Source organism: Paroedura picta, chromosome 2 (genome assembly GCF_049243985.1).
Source record: "Paroedura picta isolate Pp20150507F chromosome 2, Ppicta_v3.0, whole genome shotgun sequence".
In the NCBI taxonomy this organism is placed as follows: domain Eukaryota; kingdom Metazoa; phylum Chordata; class Lepidosauria; order Squamata; family Gekkonidae; genus Paroedura; species Paroedura picta.
The window spans coordinates 36,959,416-36,975,049 of NC_135370.1; the positions used below are offsets into that span (position 1 = coordinate 36,959,416).

Consider the following 15,634-nt stretch of genomic DNA (forward strand, 5'->3'; position numbering starts at 1 on the left):
TGATGTCAGCTGGCCCTGCCCCCCTGCCACATCCCTGGAAGTGACATCGCTGCCCCAGCCTGAGCCCTCCTTTTGCTCACTCCCCCCACCTCCCTCCCCTTGCTCTGCCTCACGTAGGCCAGAAAGAAGAGGAGCTGAGAAAACAGCCTGGACCCCCCGCCCATACAACAGCACTCGAGAGCTCCTACAGACCCACAGGGGTCCCAGGACCCCTGGCTTTTTATAGCAAACTTCACACTTTAAATGTAACAAAAGGAGCCTGCACACACATATATAATGACGGTAGACTTTTATTAACATATTTTACAATGCTGAGTACCGTATTTCTAGTTTTGCATTTTTGATGTGTCAGAGACTGATTCTATTTCTACAGTAATGTACTGTACTTAAATGATCATTCATACAAGATACCACACCAGTACATTGGAGGAGGAGCAGCAGCGTCACACGCACACACACACGCGCACACACACACACACGCCATTCTAGTTTGGACCTGTCATTTCCCCAAGTATGAGCTTAATAAAGCAGGTTTTCAAAAAGTTACGGGAGAAATCAAAATTCTAGTTCAGCAGCATGCAATTGTATTTCAAGTAGAATTTCCAAACAAGTGTCTTCTCTTCCCTCTCTCATTTTTAAGCTGACCGGCGACTAATTCACCGGCACCAAAATGAACACCAGGAAATACAAAGGTTTTAAAGTTAAGGCTAATAATTTTACTTCACACCCATATACACAATCATAAAACATTCCACTTTAAATAACATTTTTTTTTAATAAAAAACTCAATTTTGCTGAAGACATTATCCTCTTCGTGAAGGTTCAAGCTAAAAACAGGACACTCGGAATCAAGAGCCCCATCGTTGGGTTTTGCTGGGAGATGTCAAGGATATTTTTGCTCGTTGACTGAGCTTACAAAAAAGGCCTGATACTCAATAAATGACCAATGCAAAAATATCACAGGCTAAACATATGATACAATATTAAAAATGCAGCAATGTTTTTGTAAAAGACTACCTTTTCAGCTGGTTGTAGGCTCGTAAGAAGAATCCAAATGTGTGTCTCGTCTATATTCTATATATATTGTCTATAAAATAGCAAACCACTGTATTTTACTTCTAAACTTTAAGAAAAATTCTAATGGGCTATGAGGCTTTTCCGTGTACTTTGGAGTGAACCTTCCTGCATTCCTCTTCTGTATTGTTTCCTATGCTGTTTTCCTGAACTGGTTTCCAGGCAGACCTTTGAACAGAGAGCAGCTTGCAACTGAATACATGGTTTTATCACTACAATTTTTAAAAATCAGTTTAAGTACAAACTTTAGCCGCCACCCCCCCCAAAAAGAACAACAACACCAAACTACGCAAGTCAACGGATCCAAGTATCAGAAGTGCTTGAGCGGGCACTGTAGGAAAGAGTCAGAAATTATTTGATTGCTCTAGGGAAAAAAAAAGGGGGGGAGGAAGGTTTGGCAGCAACATATAATTTCCCCCCACCTGGCGAACTGGATTTATAATTTTTAAAAAATGACATCAATTTTATTGGATTTGAGTGCTCGCAAGACACCCCAATCCACCTTGAAGAAATTAGGTTCCATCTCTTGCCTACCTGGGAAACGGTGCACATGTCTAGCTGTTATGCATGCAGCCCTCCTCCCCCAATCCTACAACTGGTTTTTCAGGAAGTAGGAGGCAGGACCCTGGTTTCGATCCCTTTCTACACTGAACAGCTAATCAGCAAAACGGTATATTTTTGTAAAGGGTTCTCTGCACACAAAACTCTCCCCTTGACCTTATTGGACCCGAGTCAAGGCTGTTGTTTTGGCATTCCTTACCGGAGAGGAAGATGAAAATATGTTTGCCTTGGGCCACGTCACCACCTAACTCATTCCTCTATGCTGCCCCCCAAATCTCTTTTACTCAGGAAATCAAGCAGAGAGGGCAGGGAGAGCTTTATAAATATGACAAGATGGGGCCATTGGAGGTTATGGGGCAGATACGAATGTGTGCTTCGTTGGTGGGGCTTCCCAAGCATGTTTCCAGCTTCAGCTTGAACGGAACCATACAGCTAAGTGGAAATAAGAAACTTTATAGGGAGCAGGGGCATTTACAAAATGTGTGTCTTTGCACACAAGTAGAATGGATGTGTTAGATTTACAAGTAAATAAAAGCTCCCCCAATTGGAAAAGACAGAATACTTGGTGAATGCACCCTATTAAATAAGAGCAGCAAGCTACCTATTTTACAGCTATTTCACTAATCTCTGGAGTACATCTATGAAATTCCTGAGAATGAATAAGGTATTTTTTTTAAATTTCCAGCAACGCCTGAAGCTATTTCAAATTGCTCTCCGGCAATAAGCGAAATATTCTTTAAAAATCTTTTAGACCACTCTTTTTCTCTATACAATCTCAGAAAAACAAAACAAAACAAAACAAAAAATAAACATGGTGTTACAACTCTTGCATACTTACAAATACGCTATCAAGCAAAAATTTAAAGCAACACAAAAGAAAGGCAGAAGGACAGGGGAAAGCAATGTTTAAGCAAGGTAACTACACCCATACAGTGTTTTCAGCATAAACCAACTCGGTCAGCGAAAAATAAATGCTCAGTCGCCATGGACTGGCACTGTTGCTTTGTTTTTTTAAAAGTATGACTTGTGCTTGTCTATTAATGAATTAAAAAGCAATAGCTGGACAAATGAATGTAGATTTTGCTCTCAACTTAACCAGCACGGATTCACTTTGCATTCTTTTTGCCCTTGCTAAATCTCTTCTTACCAGCACCTATGAACCCAGGGCTTTCTCAGGAACGCACGGCTCCACTCCTGTTCCCCAGCGAAGCCGCCAAATTCCCGTTCCCTTAAAGCTAAAGCCAGACAAAGTGGCGTTCATCGTAAAGGCGATCTGAGAGTGGGAGCGATGGGCAGCGATCTACAGGCCGTTGTAATGTGGCCCCCATCTTTTGTTGATGTGGTCGAAGGTATGCGAAATCCACTGCTGCTCCAGCACTTTGTATCTCTCCTTACATATATAGAGAGGCTTCCCACGCCTGCAGGAAAAGCGGGGGGGGGGGGGGGGGAGAAAGATCAACAGTTCAGAGAACAAATTTAGAGTCCAGTGACACCTTTAAGGAAAGAGCCTCTTGTGGCGCAGAGTGGTAAGGCAGCCGTCTGAAAGCTTTACCCATGAGGCTGGGAGTTCAATCCCAGCAGCCGGCTCAAAGTTGACTCAGCCTTCCATCCTTCCGAGGTCGGTAAAATGAGTACCCAGATTGCTGGGGGGTAAACGGTAATGACTGGGGAAGGCACTGGCAAACCACCCCGTATTGAGTCTGCCATGAAAACACTGGAGGGCATCACCCCAAGGGTCAGACATGACCTGGTGCTTGCACAGGGGATACCTTTACCTTTAACACCTTTAAGACCAACAGAGTTTTATTCAAGGTATGAGCTTTCATGTGCCCTTTGTTCTGATGCTTCAGACCAACATGGCTACCCCCTTGAATCTAAGTTCAGAGAACAGTCGGGCTCATCCCAAGGTTGACTGATGCATGATGGGAGCCACACCAGATATCGAGGAGGCCCCCCTCACCGCCCGACATCTTCCACGGCACTGCGAGGAGTCCCCCCTCAGAGGCCTACAGCTTAACTGGCATTCTGGAACATGTAAACGATTGGGTTGTTTAGTCCAACCATATAAGTATTTATGTACTTTCTTTTGTACTTTCCCCAGAGTTCCTCTGAGTTTTGCTTCCAATAGCTGTCACTCTGCAGATCTCTAAAAGCTACTGGAAAGCCCTTCCCAAGAGAGCCCTGTACAGCCTTCTTTAGTGATGTTTCTTCGGGATTCTGTGTTTGACTGGGCAGCTGTGAAATTCTTTTTGTTATGTAGGTTTTCTTTAACGGTTGCATCCTTCTTAGGTTTTATGCTTTTGTAAACCTCCATAAGGAAGGCCGAGCGTCAAAGAATTGAGGCTTTTGAACCCTGGTGCTGGAGAAGACTCTTACGAGGACTGCAAGGTGAACAAACCGGTCAGTCCTAGAGGAGATCAGGCCTGACTGCTCCTTAGAAGGCCAGATCCTGAAGATGAAATTAAAATGCTTTGGCCACCTCATGAGAAGGAAGGACTCCCTGGAGAAGAGCCTAATGCTGGGAGAGATTGAAGGCAAAAGAAGAAGGGGACGACAGAGAATGAGGTGGCTGGATGGAGTCATTGAAGCAGTAGGTGCAAACTTAAATGGACTCCAGGGAATGGTAGAGTACAGGAAGGCCTGGAGGATCATTGTCCATGGGGTCATGATAGGTTGGACACGACTTCGCACCTAACAACAACAAAGCCTCCTTAAGGCAAAAAAAAATGGGAAAAACTCTTGTGAAAGAGGGTGGATGTCAGCAACATATTCACAACTATCTCCCCTGATTTACTAAGGGCATCGTAGGGAGGCCAGGACCTTCTAGTCAGAGGCGTTCTTACAAAAACGGGGAAAGTAATGCCACAAGCACATATTAATTCCTTACCTGAGATCTCGGTCTTCTTCACCATGTGCATCCAAGTAAACAGAACCCCAAAGGCAAAATCGATGACCGCGAATGATGATGATTACAGAGGCATTGATCAGAAGGAATATGCCTGTCCCAGCGCCACAGTTTTGTGAGTGCTAAAGGGGTTTTTTTTAAAGGAGAAAAAACATACTTATGGTGAGAGGCTTTGAAATAAACAAGGACATTAGATCAAATTACTAATCATATATTTTCACAAGGCAAATAACTTGATGTATCATCTTTCCTGCATTTTGTCACTGTGTTTCTTAAGGAAGGGATTTGTGATCCTAAACTTTGCAGGCCACTGTGCTTTTACAAACGTACTGGTTCCAAATACACCAGTGAACAGGGTGAAAACTATCTAAAATGTAAGTGCCCCCACGCAGATGTCTATAAATGGTCCCGCCAAACAAAAAGGGTTACTTCCAAGTAAAGTATTTAAAATCGAGTTTAAAAGTGCATGTTACACCAGAAACAAATTTATGACAAACGTGAGTTTAATGTGACATGAATTAATTAATAGGGGTTTACAACAACCAGTTATTGTTTGTATTTAAATAAAAGGGACTTGGCAAGCAGAAGGGAAGACCTGATAACCACAGCTGTTTCCTTGACATGAGGCTTTCGGAAGAATTAAACAATTAGCTTTCTTCATAATAATCTTATTGTTCCTGACAAAGATAATCTGTGCAGCGCCCACGATCAGGCTGCTATAAATCAGAAACTGTATACCTAGACATTCAGAAGGCATTTATTTTGGGTATTAAATGGGATCAAACACACCCTTTCATGTGGGTGTTGTACAAACTTGCCCCCTCATTTTCCTACATTACTGTATTCTGCCACATAATGACCTATGGAAACAATCTAGAACTGGCTTTTGTTCAACCATTCATGGGGAGAGGACATATATGTACTTAATCCAAGCATCCCCAACTACTATTTATTTACTTCATTTGTACCCTCCCCCCATTTCTCCCCACAAGGGGGGGGGAGCGCAAACAACCCTTGTTAGGTTAGGCTGAGAGTACAAGTGGTCCGAAGTTGCCCAAAAAGCTTCTACAGAAGACTAGAATGTCGAACCCGGATCTCCTACTTCAGGGGTATTCAACCTGTGGTCCTCCAGATGTCCATGGACTACAATTCCCATGAGCCCCCACCAGCGTTTGCTGGCAGGGGCTCATGGGAATTGTAGTCCATGGACATCTGGAGGACCACAGGTTGACTACCCCTGTCCTACTTGATCCAAGCATCCCCAACCACTATTTATTTACTTCATTTATACCCCCATCTCCCCAGAAAGGGGGGGCATATAATCTTCCATTATTCTGTACTCATCTACTTTATCCTCAAAACAACCCCTGGGTCTCCTAGGGCTTTACGGGACAATTCTAAAGGCCGCAACACACTGATGTGAAAGTATCCTTAACTATGTAATCTGACACCAAAAGTGTGAAAGGAATCAGAGCTGAGTTTTTGCTTTATGACAACTACAAAAAACTGCAAGCGATTAATGCTGACGCGGTCACCATCGACATAACTTCTACAGACCATTCTTTTATACTAGGTCAGACTAGCATTTTAGTTAGCATCATTACAGGCTTCATATCATTTAAATAGATAATACTTTTCTGGTCCTGACCTGACTTGTTTCCACTTGAATCTAACTCAAGGTCTAACAATCCCACATTTGTGTTTCTACCATTTTGGTTGCGCTCCTCGAAACCCAGCTTGGATCCCACTGAAAACTGCCACTGACTGAAGGATTTCTTCCAGTGAAGGGCAGTATAGAAATCTAAGAAAGAAATAAACTTTCTCATCTCCCCTGTTTCATTGTAGCCCAAACTGCCCGCCCCCCTGAAATGCTCTGTCTGGGGACAGACACCCCCCCCCAATAACAGCATGGAGGGGCATCAGAGGTCTGCACAGGGAGGAGGAGAAATCCATGAAATATTGGGTAAATAATAGGTCCTGACCTGGAGAGTCCTAGACATTCAGAAGGCATTTATTTTAGGTATTTATTAACTAGCCTGATCTTGGTGACCGAGATCTAACAACCAGAAGTAGCTATTCCCATTTAGCATTCTCAGAGTCCTGTTGTAGAATCATAGAATCATAGAGTTGGAAGGGGCCATACAGGCCATCTAGTCCAACCCCCTGCTCAACGCAGGATCAGCCCAAAGCATCCTAAAGCATCCAAGAAAAGCGTGTATCCAACCTTTGCTTGAAGACTGCCAGTGAGGGGGAGCTCACCACCTCCCTAGGCAGCCTATTCCACTGCTGAACTACTCTGACTGTGAAACATTTTTTCCTGATATCTAGCCTATATCGTTGTACTTGTAGTTTAAACCCATTACTGTGTGTCCTCTCCTCTGCAGCTAATGGGAACAGCATCCTGCCCTCCTCCAAGTGACAACCTTTCAAATACTTAAAGAGGGCTATCATGTCCCCTCTCAACCTCCTTTTCTCCAGGCTGAACATTCCCAAGTCCCTCAACCTATCTTCATAGGGCTTGGTCCCTTGGCTCCAGATCATCTTCGTCGCTCTCCTCTGTACCCTTTCAATTTTATCTACGTCCTTCTTGAAGTGAGGCCTCCAGAACTGCACACAGTACTCCAGGTGTGGTCTAACCAGTGCCGTATACAATGGGACTATGGCATCTTGTGATTTTGATGTGATGCTGTTATTCTAATGTTAAAAAGAACTCTAAGAAGCGACCGATGCTGAGGTGAAGTATGCATTACACACCAGCCGGCAAACTGGAATTATGACCATTTGCACTCTTTTTCAAAGCGATAACTACCAGTCATCTCATAACCAATGCGGTAAAAGTAATCTCTTACCAGCACACATTCGCAATAGCTCTGTTGTTTGCAGCACAGTCCTTTCAAGCACACAAAAGTGCCACAAACTAGACAGACAGCGGGATCTTTGGGGACCTTGGTACAGACAGAACAGCTCTTCCTGTGATAGTATTGGAAAATAGTATTGTAATTTTCAGGCAACTGTAAGAGGCGTGGTAAGTCCCATTTAGATTCCTGCAAAGATAAAATCTGGGGGGGGGGAAAGAAATGTACATATAAGTCTCCAGTAGTATACAAGTTAAATGAGTTTTTATGGGCGGGCGGGTTACATGCCTTAAGTCTGCATGTGTTCCATCTTATGTTCATCCTAAAGCTAAGTGTCTACCTGTTGGCTTCAAAACAAACCAGGTGCTTCTGCAGGGGGGGGAGACTGCTACTGGGGTGGTCAAGGGGCCACCGCAAGCCAGCCAGGAGGTGAGTCACCCTGCAACTACCTTCCGTGCTGCCCCTGAACGTTCCACAGTAGTGAAGGGATGCCAAGTATCTCTGACACCTGCTGGGTGAGGGTGGCACTAGGGTGCTGGAGGGGGGAGAGGAACAGCAGGTAAGGAAGAGGGTCACACGCCTCATTGCCCAAATCGTTGCTGTAGACAGCTGCTCCTTCTCCATTATCCAAGATGCCGCTTTCTGCAGGCTCTCCAGGATGCCTGTCCCTGACACATGCCCCCTACTCGCACCGTGCTGACCAGGATCAAGCAACCCTCATTGTACAGGACTAACAGGGATCATGTGAAGCAGAGCCATCTTGCACCCACCATCTGGACCTTCCCTCGGGTGCAGAACACGTCTCTGTTCCTGACTGCACACTGGTAGCAGCCCAGAGGCATTTTGAGTGGGAGTGGGGAACCTAGTGCTAGGCTGTGACGTGTATTTTAATAACACACCTTAAGAAGGCTGAATCTGAAGGGGCTAAGAAGAATACATCGTGTTTTGCAAGCCAAAGATATTCTGTTGTGCTGGTTTTATAGTAAGGGGTGGAAAACAATCCTTTACCTACCTTCACTTCTTTTGGATGTTGCTCTGCAAATGAAACCAGCTCTGAGCACCACTGGGATATTATGTCAAAGGCTGGCACAGGCCAATCCAGACATGAGGCACTGGAAAACTGATGTGAGGCTTGAAAAGATGATGGCAGCAGGCCCAGGCAGTTGGCAAGAACCGCAAACTCCTCCTCTTCCTTTTAAGACAGAAGCGGAGAAAGGCACAAATGCAAAAATGGAAGCCAAACCAAAATGTTACACAAGGCAACGATCTGTGATGCACTGTTGTGAGGAACAACACCGGCAGCCAGAATGTGTGGACTCCTGTACATTGACTAATCTGCAGGGTTGCAGTTCAGATATTAGTTATTAGTGGTGTTATTGTTATTGCTGTTATCACTGTTGTTATTGATGCAGTTATCAAACCTATATTGTATTTATCTTATGACTTTCTCATTCTCTGCAAACCACCCTGAGCTGCAAGGGGAAGGGGGTATATAATAATAATAATAATAATAATAATAATAATAATAATAATACCCACAACGCTTAAAATATAGATCCATGATTTTTTATTTACTCACGATACAGATATAGATATAGATATAGTTTACTTATGCCAGATTAAGGGCTTGGCTTCTCAGCGTACCTGACAGCTGGGTAACTCTCCTCCAAAAAGATGGTGCTGAAGAAGGCTCGTTATCCTGAGGAAAGGCAGGCAGAACTGCTGCAAATAAGTCTCTATGGAGTGAGGGCACCAAGCACTGTTGCTATCCTGAAACAAGGGGAAGCAAAAATTAAATTCTGACCAGAGTAGATTCCCTCTTGGATGTAAAGAATTTGTTATTCTATTGTCATTAACAAAGAATTTAAAAATTCAACTTGATTGGATAATTAATTAGCTGCTACTGTAACCCGTGCTTTCTGCACTGAAGTAGGTAATCCTTACCATGGCCGGGTCTTCAGTTTCCTCTTGATCGTACACCTTCCCTTTGGAGAATTCACTAATCACATGACTCAGTAGTGCTTCATGAGATGTTTTTGCATTGGACATATTCTGTTATAAAGAGTAAGTTTGCGGTATTAGCATCATGTGCGTAAAGCAGCTCCAGTGCTCGCATGGAGCCCTTTTCCGATAAGGGCTTCTCCATTCTCTTCCACGGAGAACATCAATATTTTTGCACATCTGGCTCTACACCCCACAGCAAAATGAATGGAGTGCTCTATGTTTGCACTCACAGAATTCACAAACAGGCATAATGGTTCAAAGAAGAAAAAAAAAGTCAAAAACTCCACAAGACTTCAGGTGACCCTAAAGGAGATTTCTGGATTCCAGATTTCCAGGAAAACTGTTCTTTTTATAAGGGATGAAAACTGGTGTGGTTTTTTTTTGTACCCTGCTTTTTATTACCTGAAGAAGCCTCAAAGCAGGTTGCAATTGCCTATCCTCCCTCTCCCCAGACATCTTATGAGGTAGGTGGGGATGAGAGAGCTCTCAGAGAACTGTGAATGGCCCAAGGTCACCCAAGCTGGCTGCATCTGGAGGAACGGGGAATCAAACCCAGTTCTCCAGATTAGAGGTTGCCAATCCTATCTGCTACACCATGCTGGCTCTCAAGGCATTTATAAGGCATTATATTGAGATTGACTGGGGAAGGCACTGGCAAACCACCCCATATTGAGTCTGCCAAGAAAACGGTGTCACCGTTTTCTTGGCAGAGAAAGGGCGTCACCCCAAGGGTCAGACGTAGAGGGCGTCACCCCAAGGGTCAGACATGACTCGGTGCTTGCACAGGGGATACCTTTATATTGAGATTATAAGAACTGAGCACTGTTTAAAAGTTTCAGAAACATTTCCCACCTCAAAGGTAGCCACAGGGGGAAACAGTTATGCCTCATGTTCTGCAAATGCTTTTAGGATTCCTTTAAATACTTATTTGGCTAGGCTTCTTCGTACTTGCATGAAAAAGCCATCTCTTAAGTACGCCATATTTTCATGAGAAAGTATATACATTTCATTACAGACAGCAGTTGGTCCCTTAAAAATATATGTTCAGATAAAACCTAACTTACCGTTGGTGTTTTATTAAGGGGAAAAATAGGCTATATTTATCAAATTGACCGTGAAAGAATATAAAGCAAGAAGTTCTTGCAATCTGCTTTGACATTATGGTCTCCAATATATAACAATACCTATCAATTGCCATGTCATTTATAGCAACAAACTGGATATAATACAGAACCTATGTGCTTTGAACTCCGATTGCATAACATTCTGACAGCAGAATTCCGGCAGCAACAATAGGGTAGCTAGACATTGCAACAATCAGCATAGTGGGAACATGTAAAATGCTGAAGGCCCCATGGTCACACTGCCCATTTTTATTACCCAACAAATTTGGGTCCTGCCGGGTATGGCTGCAGAACAAAGAAGGAATAAACAATTAGAAAATGCCTCCATGATGCAACCAACCTAACATCTAGGCTAAATTAATGTCTTCCTACTTATTTAGACTTGAACCTCATCAGCCTATAGGTAGTTTCCTTGACTGGTGATGGTTAGTGAGGTAAGCAGGAAACCATAAATGTGAGGGGTACAATGGCATGACAAGGGCATTTTCATCTTTCTTGCCATGCTAACTTCATATCCCCTGTATAGCTTCACTCTCAGGGTCTTGGCCCGTAGAAATCAATTCCTCCAAACCATGGGACTGTTTTGTTTGAGTTGCAACGAGGTCAGAACTTTCTAAAGTTTATAGCATCCTGTACTGCCAGGGACTGAGGCATTATGATCTAGGGGTATGGTTGGTGTAGTGGTTAAGAGTGGCGGCCTCTAATCTGGAGAGCTGAGTTCGATTCTCCACTCCTCCACATGCAGCCAGCTGGGTGACCTTGGGCCAGTCACACAGCTGTTCTCACAAAGCAATTCTGTCAGAGCTCTCTCAGACACACACACACACCCTCAGGTTGTCTGTTGTAGCGAGAGGACAATCTGGATAACTAACAACCCATCAGCTTGACAACTATGGCTGGTGAAATTTTATAACAAATCGAACAGTCACTCCTTGAGCAGCTAGAGCGGATGGCTGTAATTACTAAGAGTCAGAATGGCTTTCTCAAGAACAAGTCATGTCACATTAATTTTATCTCTTTTTTTGAGAAAGTTACTACCTTGCTAGTTCAGGGGAATGCTGTGGACAGTGTTTACCTTGACTTCAGTAAGGCTTTTGATAAGGTTCCCCATGATATTCTTATTGGCAAGTTGGTAAAATGTGGTATGAATCCTATTACTGTTAGGTGGATCGAGAACTGGTTGACAGTGCTTGTAAACAGTTTGTCATCTTCTTGGAGAGAAGTGATAAGTGGAGTGCCTCAGGGATCTGTCCTAGGCCCTGTGTTGTTCAACATATTCATAAATGATTTGGATGAAGGAATAGAGGGGGTGCTTATTAAATTTGCAGATGATACTAAACTGGGAGGAGTACGCAAACACAACAGAAGACAGAATCAGGATACAGGATGATCCTGAAAAATATACGGTTTTACCTTTAGGTAGAAGAAATGAAATGCACCATTATAGGATGGGTGAGACTTGTCTTGGCAGTAGTAAGTGTGAAAAGAACTAGGGGGAAATGGCTTGAGGGCCAGTAAGCAAGGCCTGAAAAAGGGGTGAAAATCTCCCCTCCCCACAGAAGATTGTCCTCTCCAGGATTCAACAAGCTCTCAGGGGCTGGAACAAGCCATCTCCTTCTGTGTTAATTTTGCCTGACTCTCCATTTTGTGCCTCCCTGAGATTATCTGAGTTTTTAAATCAAAATTGTTGTACATACCCGGGGAAGCCCCTAAGCAAGCAGAAGCCCCTTTCGTGTCAGTGGGAGTCATGGTTTTGCCGCCTTTGTAAAATTGGAAACAAGCAGCCGCAACCACCTTTCCTGTTATAAAAAGGAACTACAATTGGAAAGTCAGAACTTGACCCTTCTAATTCACGCTGGAGGAAATACAGAGGAAAACTAACTGAACGTATGCCCAAAGCACAGGAGGGAAAGTAGAACTGAGCAGTCTGCAGAACAGAGAGGGGGAGCTGAGGAATTTCACTAACGAAAGGTTAAAGAACAGGGCAACACAGCAGGGAGAAGCTCAAAAGTGGCTCTGTCTTCCAACGAGATGGTACTATCCTCGGGGTAGTCAAACTGCGGCCCTCCAGATGTCCATGGACTACAATTCCTATAAGTCCCTGCCAGCATTCGCTGGCAGGGCTCATGGTAACTGTAGTCCATGCAACATCTGGAGGGCCACAGTTTGACTACCCCTGCTAGACTGTTCTTGGGAAATGACAGGAAATAATTTAAAGCCCCTGTGGGCAACAGTACAGTACAAATATGTTTAAGACACAATGAAAAACGAAGTGAGTTCAGTGATCCTAATGGGCAGAACTGCAGGCTTAGCAATCCAGCCACAGTTCACTGGAAGGCCACAAACCTTTTTAGAAGCTCCTGAGTTCATCCAAGTTGTCCTGTCATCAGTGCTGCCTTTAACAGAAAGTGCGACGAGGGCTTGTATGTACAATAATGTGAAAAGCACCTTTATGATACAGGCAAAGTGTTCTATAAAAAGAGAAAAATAGACACTGTCATTTGGGCATTTCGAATTAAGCCTCACACTTTATAGCCCAATTATACACCCTGTAAATTCGCAAATAATTTTTTTTCCCCAACTGGGTAATCCATAGGCCCCCAGTTGCATTTTTAATGCATTGCTTTATGCTTTGCATGTCAAGACAGCCATACCTGCAAGACAGAAGTGTCATATTTACAGCTGCTATTTAAAACCAGCAATTTAAAGCTGCTATAAAGGGCACTCTTCTGCTTTCAACGTGTCATCTTACGGCTTTGTTTTTGTTGAAATCTTTTATATTTTAGATGAGGAGTGTGAAGAAAAAACACAGGCAAACATGCAAAAATAATCACCTTTGCGCCATTTGGACAACTGAATATGTCCCCAAAACAAGATCAAAATTATGAGAGGGCGATCAAAGGGCAAGAAGCCTTCCATCACAAAATAGTATTTAAAAGTATTTAAAAGGCTGCCAGGAGCAGAGTTGTTCTCTCTTGCCCCAGAGAGACGGACCAGAACCAGTGGGATGAAATTAATTCAAAAGAAATTCCATGGAAGAAGTTCCTGACAGTTGGAACGGTTTCTCAGTGGAACAGGCTTCCCTTGGGAGGTGGTGGGTTCTCCATCTTGGGAAATTTTTAAGCAGAGGCTGAATAGCCATCTGACGGAGAGGCTGATTCTGTAAAGGCTCAAGGGGGTGGCAGGTTACAGTTGATGAGCGATAGGGTTGTGAGTGTCCTGCATAGTGCAGGGGGTTGGACTAGATGACCCAGGAGGTCCCTTCCAACTCTATGATTTTAGTACAAGGAATCCAACTCCTTTGTAAACCCTTGATAATTCCATTTTGAGGCTTAACTAGAGCACTGGATGTGTGCCTAAGTAGAGAGAAGGGCCCCACATATACCTTGTGAGATATTGCTTACTGTATCATCTGTACCCCAAAGCATTCTGGTTACTCAAGGTAAAGCCAAGACCGTTTCCACACTGGGAATTTCGTTACCCTGACCCTCATGCGGGAGCACAAATCTGGGGCAGATGAGGTGCACCGGCCCAAATGCACCCCCGTGTGGGAGCAGGAAGAGGTGGGGCAACCTGACCCAGCTCAAACTCCAGCCTTCAGCCCGGCGCAAAGCCTTCTGTGCAGAGACGATCCAAGTAAGCATCATGAGCAACAAATGGAATAATCTGGAAACTAGTATTTGCTCTAGAACAGGCATAGTCAACCTATGGTCCTCCAGATGTCCATGGACTGCAATTTCCATGAGCCCCCTGCTGGACGACCACAGGTTGACTATCCCTGCTCTAGAATATGCCTGCAGAGAACTTTGCAGATGCGTTAATTTCCCCTCAACAACTCTCAGCCTTAACAAAGTTCTAAAGCAGGGGTAATCAAACTGCGGCCCTCCAGATGTCCATGGACTACAATTCCCATGAGCCCCTGCCAGCGAATGCTGGCGAGGGCTCCTGGGAATTGTAGTCCATAGACATCTGGAGGGCTGCAGTTTGACTACCCCTGTTCTAAAGGATTGCCTTCAGGAAGAGACACTTACAAAAACTCAGCATACTCTGTCTTGCTGCCTAATCCCAAATGCCAAGTAAATACCAAGTTAAATGTCATGTGCGGGAAAGGCTACAGCTTCAGTAAAGCTGCCTGCCTGATAAGCAACGTAAGGAAAAGAAATCGCTATTTCAATTACTCTGGAAATGTTCACCGGGCCAATGTTTCATTAAAGCTTTGTCTGCTGAGAGGAAAGGAGACTCTACAACATCAAAACAACTCAGCAGCCCATTTCTCAGGGAATCAGAGTATTTAAGATTCTCCACTGGAAAGAAATTCAATGGGCAAATATGGATCAGCAGTTCAGATGAGACCCTTTGATAGATCCACACACAAATGCACCAATGTTCTACTCTGTGGTCCTCTTACGTGTTCAATGTACCCTTTTCCCAATGTGTAAAGTTGGGATGTCTTGAAACGAATATGCTACCCCACATGAGACTTTACTAATGCTGGAAGAACATGCCGACTTTCAGATTATCTGAACTGATGGTCCCGTTGGGACAAGCTAAAACAACAGGGGCCTTCTTTGCCACAGTGGACTCAATACTGGCTCCCCACTAACTATAGTTAACTAATTCAGAAACATTCTCATCACGAACCTTATTCTTTCCTCTTGCTCTAGCACAGTGGTTCTCAACTTGGGGGTCGGGACCCCCTTTGGGGGTCGAACGACCCTTTCACGGGGGTCACGGCAGGGTGAGCAGCTGGGCGGGGAGGGGCACAGTCACTGTTGCTGCTCCTCCTGAAGGCGCCCACCAATTTATAACCAATTTATAACCAATCATGAACAAGGGTTCTTCACGGCATTGGTCTGTTTCAGTTTAATTTCTGTGAAAGAACACGTGCATAATTTTATGGTTGGGGGTCACCCCAACATGAAGAACTGTATGAAAGGGTCGCGGCATTAGGAAGGTTGAGAACCACTGCTCTAGCAGGCTCCCTCCTATACTGTTAGCAGGAGTTCAGCTGCTGTTCAACGGACAAAAGAACAGCAAACCCACGGCCCATGCATTATGTGTGGAGAAAACTACCACATATTTGAATCATAGAGTTGGAAGGGGCCACACAG

General features: G+C 44.1%; 1 protein-coding gene across 3 annotated transcripts in view; it reads right to left on the reverse strand.

Annotated features, from left to right (window-relative positions):
• Nucleotides 1-274: 274 nt before the first annotated feature.
• UBR3 (ubiquitin protein ligase E3 component n-recognin 3) overlaps nucleotides 275-15,634 on the reverse strand; it is a 128,538-nt gene continuing 113,178 nt past the window's right edge. For all 3 annotated transcript variants that reach the window (XM_077319757.1, XM_077319756.1, XM_077319755.1), the window contains exons 33-39: nucleotides 12,870-12,994; nucleotides 9,340-9,447; nucleotides 9,040-9,165; nucleotides 8,408-8,587; nucleotides 7,390-7,599; nucleotides 4,523-4,662; nucleotides 275-3,053 (exon numbers count right to left, since the gene is read on the reverse strand). In XM_077319757.1, the coding sequence (XP_077175872.1) occupies nucleotides 2,936-3,053; nucleotides 4,523-4,662; nucleotides 7,390-7,599; nucleotides 8,408-8,587; nucleotides 9,040-9,165; nucleotides 9,340-9,447; nucleotides 12,870-12,994 (1,007 nt within the window). In that variant the 3' untranslated portion in view covers nucleotides 275-2,935. The remainder of the gene's footprint in view (nucleotides 3,054-4,522; nucleotides 4,663-7,389; nucleotides 7,600-8,407; nucleotides 8,588-9,039; nucleotides 9,166-9,339; nucleotides 9,448-12,869; nucleotides 12,995-15,634) is intronic.